The sequence below is a fragment of the Anolis carolinensis genome, chromosome 2, assembly GCF_035594765.1.
Source record: "Anolis carolinensis isolate JA03-04 chromosome 2, rAnoCar3.1.pri, whole genome shotgun sequence".
Classification (NCBI taxonomy): domain Eukaryota; kingdom Metazoa; phylum Chordata; class Lepidosauria; order Squamata; family Dactyloidae; genus Anolis; species Anolis carolinensis.
In genome coordinates this window covers 244,561,430-244,574,350 of record NC_085842.1, presented here as the reverse complement: position 1 = coordinate 244,574,350, position 12,921 = coordinate 244,561,430, and the positions used below count along the sequence as shown (strand labels likewise).

The window sequence follows — 12,921 nt, the reverse complement described above, 5'->3', positions numbered from 1 at the left end:
TTGGTTTGAATAACTCTTTAATGCAGAATGAGAGGCAATAACTGTTTTCTGCTTCTTGCACATTATTCTAATAGAAAGTTTACTTTAAATAATTTTATTGTGTTCCAAGAAAGACACACTATTACAAAGTTCAAAAGGCAATCTAGTCTAAGGTCACTGATACTCAATGCATTTTGCACATTATTATTTTTGAGACTCAATTAGTCTGCTATTAAGATGTATATGCCTGCTCTAGTATGGTGTTTCATATGTCACTTCCTCTTGATAATATCACTGTTAATATTTATGTAATTATTTATCTAATTTATTTATCTTTATTATGCTTTTCTCCTAACATAGGGACTCAAGGCAGCTAACATCAAACATGATACATTCAAAGATAGCCATTATTTTTTTATCATTATTATAATATTTTCTAATTTTTATTGGAAATGAATAGAATATAGGAATAGAGGGGAGAGAAGCAGGCAGGCAGGTTGTTGTCATTGTTGTTGGTGTTGTTAATAATGATGTGTACCTTTTTCATTTTATTATTATTCACTTTACAAAATACAAAGGTACAGGAATACTATTGAATATTTATACCTGAGTATGATCAAGCGCGTAATCATTTTCCCCTGGTTTCTCCAGCTATTCTATAGTTTAACCACAATACAAATAGCTTGACTGTAGCTCAGAATCTTATTAATCTTATACATAACCTTCTGTCTAAAGTTCTCAGAAGTATTCATTTTGTTTTCTTCTTCATCCTATATCGAGTTTTACATTAGATAATTATGTGTACCTTAAGTTGTTTCTGAGTTATGGAAACCCTAAGGTTTTTCTCAGGATTTTCTGGGGCTGAGAATATGTGACTTACTGATTTCCATGCCTGAGTAGGGAATCAAACTCTGGTCTCCAGCATCATAGTCCAACATTCAAGCCATTTCATGCTGACTCTCAGGCTGGATCTACACTGCCAAGTAATGCAGTTCAAACTTCATTATGTGGCAGTGTAGATCCAGCTACAGTCAGGCAAGGCGTAACTCCAAATGTTAGTCCCAGAGTAGACCTATTCAATCTATGGGAATTGTGTTGGTGTTGACTTATCAAGCTGACTGGTTCAACAGGTCTACTTTAGTTTGAACTACTGGTAGGATTTAGGCCAAAGAAATCGACAAAAATAATAAACATCATCTCTAGCAGGTGAATTTTCTTTTCACACATTTTTATTCTGTCTTGCAAAATGCATAACCTCTATGCTAGATTTTTAAAAACTGTGCCAAGTAGTTTAAAAAAGACCTTTGAACCTCTTGAGAAAAAAAATGGTAAAAAAAATCTGGTTGCCAAGCACCAAAATCCTTTCTCTACATTTGCAAAAAAGTACCGAAGTTCTTGCTGTACCTGTATCTCTCCTCCATATAACTACATTCCCTGTTTTCACATGTTTTCACTTGAATTGTGTGAGACCTTATACTTTTCTGCTTCATGCTACATCAGATGTGATCGTGTAAGGCCTTGACTTAAAAATAAAAATCAGAAGTGCGTAATGATCAATATACAACATGATTGAAAGCCATTTCATAAGAAGTAAAAATGGATAGTATTTCCAAGGATTTCCCCCACCAATTTAAGAAACTTGGTGTATTATCTCTTTCCATTTCTTATCTTTTATTGATTTTGTGAATATTAATTTTATAAGTCATCCATCAAACCTGGTAGGACATCCCAAAAGTGCCTACTAGAACAGAACATCATCCCTGAGTTCTGCAGCATCAGGATGTTTTTTGTTAAAATGCTTCATGGTTCTTTAAAAACTGGGATTGAACAGTTAAGTTGTGTTTTAGAATTTATTTTATTCATGTTCTACTTTTCTTGTTCTCTTTCAGGCTCAGAAGTCATGGATAGAAAGAGCATTTTGCAAAAGGGAATGTGTTCACATCATACCCAGCACCAAAGACCCCCATAGGTAATGGCATTGGTTTTTGTCTATGATTAACCTTTTTGCAACTTCAGCATTTAATATTAAATGTCTCCTATTCTGCTGAAATCTGCTATTAAAAAGACAGCTTCATTTCGATTATTTGAATTTACTCTGCATAATGAGTTTAATAATTTCATTTCAAGATGAGTCAGTGATATCAAACATATGAAGACTTCCTTGGAGCCAAAGGATGCCCTCCACACTCCTCCTGTACAAGCAAAATCATATCTGTAGTCTCTGAAATAGATTTGTCAACAGGAATTGCAGGTGGGGAAGGGAATTTATTCCGCCAGTTTCATCCACTGTTCATTCCACTGGCAGGTAGACACAGCTGGATGCAACCCAATATATTTAGTTTAATATAGCCTTTGAGCACAATATGAGGCATTGTTGAAATTACCTTTACTTACAGTTTTCTATTGAAAAACAAAGGTATTTTTTTTAAAAAAAAATCTCATGAAACTGGAAATACTATAGAAATGTCATCCTGATGTAACAAAAACAGCTGCTATTATCAGTGGGTTCAGATGTGTCCGCTCACATTTGACCTGCTGAAAGTCACAGCAGTATTGTCTTTTCACATCAACTTTAAAGAGACATGAAAAGGCTATAGTGCCGTGATTTCAAGTAAGTTAAATGTGAGCTGACATGTAAAATCTTATCTTGTTGGCTATTGTGCACCCTGATTGGCTTTCAGGGTATTTCATATGGCTGATTGCTTGTAATAACTTATCACTAGGACAAAACGGAACTGTAGAAAACAGACTCATCATCTGGATCCTAAATTCCAGAGAGTTGCAGGACATGCAGCTTTCTTTAACCCTCGTGTACCAGGATAGAACATTTGAGTCCTGTTTTGTTGCAGAATTCACACAAAATTAGATCTGCAGTGTAGGTATTCTGTGGTGTTGTCACCCTAATAGTTCTAAACAGTTTCTTCAAATTTTAACTGTAGACCTAGGAAGATGCAGTCTATAGTAGCCATGCAGCAAGTGCCTCTTAGATATCTAATATCTAGGAAATATAGATGTAAGATAGTTCTGTTTGACAACATAATCTGTCTTATTCTCAACCTGAAGCACATGGTTATATCATTTCTGGGTACAAGCCTGTTTACCTTTTGTGCTTACTTTTGTCAAAACAAGGCCCAGTTTGAGGGTGAATTTGTGTCTTGGAGCCTGCATTTCCCCACAGGGGTCCCAGAAAAGAAGTCCTCTGGTTGTTATTAGATTGGGCCCTTTCAGGAGAAATATCCTTCATTGGGAAGACACTGGGATTCTCTTTGGGAATAAGGCATCCCTTACATCCTAGCCCTAACATAAAAGGTGCTGAAATTTTCACCGAGATCAGAAAATACTTCACAAATCACAAAATATTTTATTATTGTATTTTAACCCTAGCATACAAGGGTTAAGCAAGATGGCCGGAAAATGAGTTCTAAAGGTTACTTTGTTACGTTAGCAAGGGCTCACAGCTTCATATATGGCCCAACTTGGATTTAAAAATATATCCCAGTTTATAGGTAAAAATGACTAATTTAGAGGCTGAAAATATTGGCTACAGGGTTTGGCAAAATCTAGTCTATTCTTCTGTTATGCCTAGAAATTCAAGTTATTTTGCTTAATGTCATAGGTGTTGCTGTGGACGCCTAATAGGTCAACATGTGGGGCTCACTCCAAGTATCACCATTATTCAGAATGAGAAAAATGAAGGGCGGCTCTCTCGGAATGATGTCCAGTCAGAGAAGTGGTCAATCAGCAAGCACACGCAACTCAGCCCCACGGATGCCTTCGGAACCATTGAGTTTCAAGGTGGAGGTCACTCGAATAAAGCCATGGTAATTAAATATCTTATGGTGCCAGGAAATGACCTTTCTTCTGTATGTATGTATTTTTATGGTTTTCTGAAATGAATGTGTAGACAATGAAGCAAGCGGAAAATTAAATGCATAAGGAACTGACAGTGACAATTGCGCTAGTAACAAGAGTTATTCACAATACTCTTCCTGCAGTTTTGTTAATGGTTGGAGCAATAATCCATGTTGTAGATGTAGTGGGAAACCTCATGGTAAAAATTAGTATTGGACACATTTTCCAGAAAACTCCTGTTTTATCTACACCAAACTAACATGGTTACTCCACAGAAAACTAATCAACATAATGTCTTACATGGGCAATGTTGATAATTCTTGAATCCAAGAAGCTTCACCTGCAATTGCTAATGTGGAAAACTACAGGTGAGGCAAGAAGAATGTGAGAAATAAAGCTTTTGCCTCACATGCAAATAAATAAATAAATAAATAAATAATGTTTTATTTATAGCCTGCCCTATCTCCCCGTAGGGTCTCATGGTGGCTCAGAGCAAAATAAAACACAGTGGTAAACATTCAATGCCAAAGATAACATATAGAAACTCAATAAAATTTATAAAAGCAACTTAAATAAACAAGACATAATATAATATAATTCACACAATTACAATTTAAATCTTTAAAACTCTTAAAATTTGTCTTAAAATTATTGGAGTGAAGATGGTAAACTGTAGGTTAAATATCCACAAATTCCATATAGGTCAAAGAAAGGTCCCAGCCAAAATCTCCAGAGAGCCATTGACAGTAGTGTCTACAGTACTGAGATAAGTTGGCTAGTGGTCTGACTTGATATTAGAGAATTTCCTCAATCCATTGCAATGTTTCCAGAAGCATTGGTACATTTTTGGCTTCTTCCCTCTTTTTTCAAATCAGAAGCCATTTTTGGGCCCTTGCCCCATGGGAAGGCTGTAGAAATTGAGGGATTGCCTTTAGCATTTGCAGAAGCCCGGTGACATTGTTGGATGCTTTCGCAATGTACTTCATAGTTGGTTGGAGTGAGGAATGAGAGCAATTGCAGATGGAAAGATAGGATTGGTTATCATAATACCTGGGTATGAGGTAAGTTGTACTACGTACATTTTAGAATAAAGGGACAGCAGAAATCTATGCATGGCTAGTATCTTTTGCAGCATTGCATTGTTTATGCTTTCTGATCTATCCACCTCAAATGAGCCATTGCATCCTGTCTCCAATATATTCTAAAATTGTAAGGCAAGTGCTAATAGTGCAGAAGGAAATCTGTTCCATTTTACATTTAGCTCCATGTTCATGCCCTTGCTAAACATTAGAGGGTATTGCACATTGTAAATGAACCTTCTTTTCAATCAGTTTGAGCCTGGTGCCAGGAAATAATGTGGCCAAAGAGAGTGAGATACAGATATTACTGCAAAAATGAAACTCAGTGCAGATAAAAATCCTCTAATGTTTTGTTCATTTCATGAGAGTTGACTAGGCAGATCAACCCCCACTGCTTTCCACTGTCAAAAGGAGGGAAATTTAACAAAACTGTTTATTGAATGTGCGTTCTTTAATATAAAGTAACCAAGTTCTTCTGCAATGCAGTGTTTTGTATTTATCAAAGAAGAAGGAAACACTCCAGCCTGTCAAACATCCAAGAAAAAAATCAGGCTCTGTTAGATACTGATGTAACTTGGAAAATGAATGCAGTTTTCCATGTGTGATTTCTGAGACTTTCTGCTTATCATTGAAAAAGTAATTTGTTCTTACCCCAAAAAGATACTCCGCTTTGAGAAGATGCAGTTATATTTTTATCAGCACAACCAGTTTGCTTATTCAACAAAATGTATACATGAACTGATACAATTTAATTGTCTAATTCCAGAATGCAATGTATCAGTCCTTCTTCAATGAAGCATATTTCTGCTCCAGGGAACCCTTCTACAGAGCCAAAAAAGCCAATTCTAGTTAATACAGTAAAATGCCACACTTCCTCAAGCCTAGTGACCCTTTTCCATTTGTTATGCTTGATTTAAGGCTCTCCAGCATATTACTTTCCATGAACATGATATATGTCAGCAAATATCATACCTTTTACCTAGTCACCTTAGCCCAGGAAGTCAAGAGTGTTCTGTACATCCTTTCCACCTTCATCTCAGACACAGTCTAACAAAATATGCCAACTTTTTTTGGGTGGGGGGAATATAACTGGAAACAACCATGCCATCCCTTGTCATTCATGAATAGTAAAAACACATGGACTTGGGCTATGTTGGTGGGAATAGCAAGCAACCGCCACCTGCTGTTTATCAACAGCAGATGAAAGTTGTGCCATAGATAGTAGAATTGAAGCTATATTATAATTCTATGATTCTATTTTGTTTGTCATGATTCCATCCTCCAGAACCCTGGGGTTTGCAATGTGTTGTTTTTGTGTGTTTTTAAGTCCTTTCCGGCCCTTTCATGAGTTTTTTTTTACAAGATTTATTTAGAAGGGGTTTGCCTTTGACCTTCTCTAAGGCTAGGAGCATGAAACGTGCCCAAAGTCACTTAGTCATTTCAGTGTCTGAGTAGAGAATTGAAACTGCTATGCCATACTATTTGCAGTTTATGGGTCGATATTTAGGATCTTCAGCTAGAGAGTTCTAATGCCTCACAAAAGTACAAACTGTGGGATTCCAAAGCATGTGAAAGAGCCCCTGATTTTTTATTGAGAAAGGCCAAACCTTTTAGATTTATAGATCATGTTTTTGTAAAAATGCAAATACCTGCATTTCTCTATGCAACTCTCTATATAATATTGTGTGTAAGTAGTCCTCCATAACCCTTGACCTTTTCTGATCTTGCAAACACTTGGTTGGAGATGTGAGTGAATAGGAAATTGATTGTCATTGAATCCAGAATTAAACTGAACATAAAATACTGCAGAGTGAGTTTGTCTGTAGCAGGACTGTAATAAGGATGATAGAAGACTGCAACACTGTGAATATAATTCTTCATTAAGTTTCTTCTCAAAAGTAGTGAAAATTAATTTCAGCAATTTTCTTCCCATTGTGAAAACATCTTTGAAAATTAATCATGTTTTCCATATAAAAAATCACGTGGTTGTTTTCCACAGGGGAAAAAAACATTTTCTGCATGAAAAATAATATTCTGAGACAGAAATTTTAATTCCTGTTCAAAAATAAACTGTGCAGAAAAATGTGTTTCCTGTGCAGAAAATGGTGTTTTCTGTGCCAATCAACCATGTGTAAATTTTATGCAGAACGAATCTGAAATTATAGCATTTTCTGAAAGTGAGTTAACATTTTTGTGTTGAAATATTATTTTCCACCCAGAAAATGCTATGTCATGCACATAACATTCTGTGTTCTGCATGCTGTTTAATTATTAGAGGCATTTTTACATGCACTGAGCAAACATGGGCAACTTGTTTCATAAAACAAAATTGCAAAATTCACTGTTGAGCATTCACTTTATTAGGTCAAAACAAAACTAAATATCCCAATTAGTTTGCAATATGCAAGATTCTAAATTCCTCAAAATCAGAATCTTTGTTAAAAGGAGGACTGGAGAAAAAAATGAAGAACAAAAAAGTAATAAGTATCATACCTATGATGTAGTTACAAGGTCTATAGTTAGATTCCATCTTGCCAGTTTTGAAGAATCTGCCCACTTCTGTCTAGGGACAAAAATCAAGGCATATTTTTACAACTATGAAATGTTAGAGCAGCTTGGAAATGCATACTTTAAAAACTGGATGCTTGAAAAGGTCTGCTGTTCTGTATGTTTAAGCTGTAGAACTGCTTTGTGCTCTATTTAATTGTAATCCTATATCAGTGACATTCTTCACTACACTGCTGTAATAGCTTTACTTGAGAACATCATAAATATCTTGTATATACATTAATAAATTGAATGTATAATAAGTACACTGCATTTTCCTATACAGTAGTTTTATCACCACTACAATTTTCTGCTCAGATTTTCTTGGCAGTAAAACAATGCTTGTGATGCTTTGTTAATTGAGAAAAGTAATGAGCCCCTTTAATGTCCATAAATAAGTTGACTTGAATAAGAACTTGATGCCAACTACTTATAAGGTAAATATTGCAGTTTGAACTGAACTAGAAAGGTAATTGGGGTTTTCCCAAGTATTATATTACCACTGTCAAAGGTCTTTCTTTCCATTCTAGTCATTATAAAATTATACTTGAGACTTATAAATCCAAATTCCTCAAAGCCAAAAGTTTGCCATGAAATACTACAGTAATAAGAAACATGGTTCTCCTACATGCCAAAACTATACGGCAACCCTTTGATTCTAGTGAAGTTTATTCAACTTGATAATGTTATGCCAGAGTCTCCAACTGTCTATGGCTTTTAATTGAAGTCTTGCAGGCATTAAGAAGGAGCCAGCGTGGTGTTGTGGTTTCTGCACTGGGCTGTGACTCTGGAGACTAGGGTTTGAATCCCTGGTTGTCCACAAAATCCCTTGGGTAACCTTGGGAAAATTCACACTTTTTCAACTTCAGAGGATAGCAACAGCAAACTGCTTCTGAATAAATCTTGCTAAGAAGATCCTATGATAGCTTTAGGATTACTATAGGTCAGAAACAGCCTAAAGGCACACAATAACAATACAACAGTAATGCATTAAGAGGTGGCAGTGTTTGAGAAACACCTGTTCATACTCCATTATCAATCAGTATATAAGTTCCAAGCCAATATGGGAAAATTACTTGCTTTCTGAAAGCTGTCAAGTTTGACAAAGGCCAGATAACTGTTGGTCAGATAGCATGTTCTTCCATTTCCATGCATGCAAAACGTGGGCACTGGAGCTTCATGAAGGCACTATCACTTCTCTTCTGGAATAGCTGCAAGGATGTAGCTAAAAAAATTAACCACATAAACATTTAATTTGTTATATCCAATGTCTAAATTTTTGTTAGTTTAGATGAAGGATGCCTCTACACTGTAGAATAATAATAATAATGATAATAATAATAACTATTTTATGTCTTACCCGCCTCTCCTAATAATAATAATCATCATCATCATCGTCATCATCATCATCATATTTATGTTCCACCACCATCTCCCCGAAGGGACTCGGGACAGCTCACAAAAGCACTCTAAGGTGCAGCACATAAAATACATATTATGCAGCACATAAAACAATGCCAATATAAATTTATACAACAATTTTACATAAAATGACACACAATAAGATTTAAAAATCAATAAAATACAGCAGTATCTACTAATATAAAATAGGCATCTTTTTTATATGGCCTCGAGGCATCTTTTTACAACTGAACAGCACAGTAAAAAAAAAACACAAATACTATAAATACTATAAAAATTCTACAAACAGAAATATTAAAACACAGTTCCATAAAAATACCTATCAAAGCATTTCTGTAAAATACACATTAATTACACAGGACAGAGACCAAAACACAGGACATGAGTTTAAAATTCATGAATGAATGCAGTTTAACAGCACTTTAAACTGCTATAGCTCAAAGCTATGGAATCATGAGAGTTGTAATTTTACATGGTATACTGTTTAGAGTACTGGTGCCTACCCAAACTATACTCCTAAGGGTCCTTCCAGATGGGTCCTATATCCTAGGATCTGATCCCAGGTTTTCTGTTCATCTCAGATTATCTGGCAGCGCAGACTCATATAGTCTAGTTTAAAGCAGAAAACCTGGGATCAGATCCTGAGATTTAGGGCCTGTCTGGAAGGGCACTTAGATCCCAATGCATTGAGCCATAGCAGTTAAAACAGTATCAAGTGGCATTAATTCTACAGTATAGATGCAGCCGAATTGAAACAAAGAAATTCCCTAAACCAGTATTTGAATTTTCTTGTTTTAACAAAATTTGGTTAAGGCGTACCATAGTTTGGATTTGGATATAACACTGAACAGCAGTTAGTTAAAACTCAGAACAAACACATTTTATCTTCTCCACAGGAATGAGTAAGAAGGGAGGGATATGAAATGAATGCAAGGCTCTACTACAGCCTTTCCCATAATGATAATGTATTTTATATTTGTGTTCATATTAAACCAATTGCTTGCTTAAGGCAGCTCATCACAAAAAGATACCAATTCCATAGGCTTGCATTTTTTCTAGAACTCAACACCAGTTTGATGTGTGGGTGCTGTTTTAAAATGACTGATTCAAATTTTGCTGACAGTTCAGTTAGTTTTGAAGTCTTTGGTTGCCATGTTATGTAACAATTTCATAGAAAATCAAATTATAAAAGCATCCTACTCTCTTTAAATCAACATTTCTAATTTAATTTGCTCTCTTTCCTCTGCTGGTAAACTATATTATATTTGCTGATGTATCTTTCATACTAATATATCTGAGCTGTTGTTCTGTATTAGCTTCTGAACAAGTTCTGTTGTACAAAAATGTAGTAAAGTCAAAAAATACTGACATAATTTTAGGGAAAGCTGTCGACAGCAAAAATACATGCAAAAATGCATCAACGTTACTAAGAGTTAGAGAAGACAGAAATAATGTTTATTACCCTTTTCTTCACTTTTTCTTCCATTTGTTTTGAACTACCTTGTTCTTTCTGTAGTATGTGCGTGTGTCTTTTGACACAAAGCCTGATCTTCTCCTACACTTGATGACTAAGGAATGGCAGCTTGAACTCCCCAAACTTCTCATCTCTGTGCATGGAGGTCTCCAGAATTTTGAACTTCAGCCAAAACTCAAGCAAGTCTTTGGGAAAGGCCTCATTAAAGCAGCCATGACAACAGGAGCATGGATATTCACTGGAGGAGTAAACACAGGTAACAGCAGTCTGGCTGGGGATTTTTCTGCAGTTTTTGTATTGATGTTTACAAGATCCGTGATAGAACTTGCATTCAAGGAAATCAGTGACATTATAGCTGCATATTATATTTCTGTCCTGACCTTTCAATCTAAATGTTTCATTAAGCATTTCATTTGATATGCATGATTTTGTAAAAAGCTAGCCACAGCAGGTAAGGTAGTGGTAATCTTTGGAAATGTTTATGTTTGCATTGAGAGAAAAGCTCCTAGTGGTAATGCTTGTTAGAATGGAGAGGTGTTAAACTGTTTGCCATGGTTCTAATTCTGCTCAATTTTACCACCATTCCTATCTGAATATTTTAAAAAGTACATGTTAAATGCAAAAATGCATTGGATATTGTGTGATTTTACTTAGAAGGAAGTGGCATAAATGGCATAGTTTCCAATCTCACTACAAAGGTTTATAATCTCAGTACAGAACTGTTGCACATCCGATTTGCTTGATTATTCTCTGGTTGGAGCTATAGATAGTTGCTGGAAAGAGCAGGAAGCTGTAAATATGATGTTGGTTTAATCCAGCCCTAGGAGATTATAGAATATACAGAGGGACTAATTAAAAAGACTGCATAAGTAGGGTTGCCTGCAAGCACAACCTGCTTAAATCCCTTCTTCTGCACAACCAGAAGTGAACAACTGCTGGGGTTTATGAACTCACATAACTCCCTGCCTAGAGTAGAGCTTTCCAAACTGTGTGACCCCTTCCACACAGCTGAATAAAATCCCATATTATCTGCTTTGAACTGGAATATATGGCAGTGTGGACTCAGATAACCCAGTTCAAATAAGATATTGTGGGATCTTTTGCCTTGATATTCTGGGTTATATGGCTGGGTGGAAGGGCCCTGTGTCACGACACATTAGTGTATCAACTGAAGTGTGTAGGTGTGTATGCGGATGTAAGGAGAAACCTGTGAGTCTATGCAAAATAAGCATTAAACCATTTTTTTAAAAATGAAAGATTTCCATGAGATATGTTGTATTCCCATACATTTCATTATTACAGTTTGTGTGTGTGTGTGTATCTTACAAGGGGTTGCTAGTAAAACTCAATTACTGTGTCCTTGGATGTCTTTTTTTTTCCATCCAGGAGTCATTCGTCATGTTGGGGATGCACTGAAAGACCATGCCTCAAAGTCTAGAGGGAAGATCTGCACTATTGGAATAGCTCCCTGGGGAATTGTAGAAAACCAAGAGGATCTGGTTGGAAAAGATGTAAGTCTCTGGCTTATTTACAACATATTGTTTGTCAATATTTTCTTGGTGTTGAACTTTTCAGGAATAATAGTCACGATTAAAACCAATTATAATCTCAGATTGTTTCATTATAAAAGATATGCAGAGCAATGCAGAACAGTGACTTTAGTTTTGTGAAAATTATGAAATGCCAGGACATTAAGAATAACAATATCTAAGGACAGCTTCACAGCATATAATGTCTTTCCTCAGACCACTGCCCTGTACCTTTCCTACCTATGTATGACACTATTATCTTCCATTTTCTTGAAACACAACATATTTGACACATCTCATGACACTGTCATCTTGTAGAATTCCTTACTCATGTCAGCACCAGCACTGTCAATAGCTGTAAATCAAAAGCAGGAAACTTTGTGAGATGGTGTGATCACAACACAAGCTCAGTGGAAGTAATATCAACATTAACATTCACTTTTCCTGGCAGCCCTTTGTAATGAGTCACATGTACTTCCTTGGTTACAAAGAATAAGCTGGTGCATTTTACATTCGTAACAACTATATTGTGAAGTTTGCATAAAGGTTTTTTTATTGCTGTGAAAACTATTCCTAGAAAACACACCCACATATTACTTTTGGTAAGAAATTTCAAAGAATTAACCATGCTACTTCAGAGCTAGTGGGGCATAGAAGCTTGAGCACTGAACTATGGAAAACAGGATTCAAATTCTGCTTAGGCATGAAAATCCACTAGGTGACCTTGGATAAATCAAACTCTTAGCCTCAGAAAATCCCATGATTGGGTTGCCATAAGTTAGAAATTACCTGAAGGCACACAACAACAGCAGCAGCAATAACAACAACAACAATAACAACAGTTGGAATCACAGAATCATAGAGTTGAAAGAGACCTAGTGGGCCATCCAGGCTCGGTGCCCCAGAGTGTGGTGGAGGCTTCATCTTTGGAGGCTTTTAAACCAAGGCTGGATGGCCATCTGTCAGGGGTGCCTTGAATGCAATTTTCCTGCTTCTTGGCATTTATTGGGGGTGCCTTGAATGTGATTTTCTTGCTTCT

The 12,921-nt window shown here is 36.0% G+C and overlaps 1 protein-coding gene across 3 annotated transcripts in view; it reads left to right on the top strand.

Annotated features, from left to right (window-relative positions):
* Positions 1–12,921, top strand: part of trpm3 (transient receptor potential cation channel subfamily M member 3) — a 450,655-nt gene that overhangs the window by 283,994 nt on the left and 153,740 nt on the right. For all 3 annotated transcript variants that reach the window (XM_062971987.1, XM_062971988.1, XM_062971989.1), the window contains exons 2-5: positions 1,869–1,948; positions 3,596–3,800; positions 10,396–10,609; positions 11,740–11,864. In XM_062971987.1, the coding sequence (XP_062828057.1) occupies positions 1,869–1,948; positions 3,596–3,800; positions 10,396–10,609; positions 11,740–11,864 (624 nt within the window). The remainder of the gene's footprint in view (positions 1–1,868; positions 1,949–3,595; positions 3,801–10,395; positions 10,610–11,739; positions 11,865–12,921) is intronic.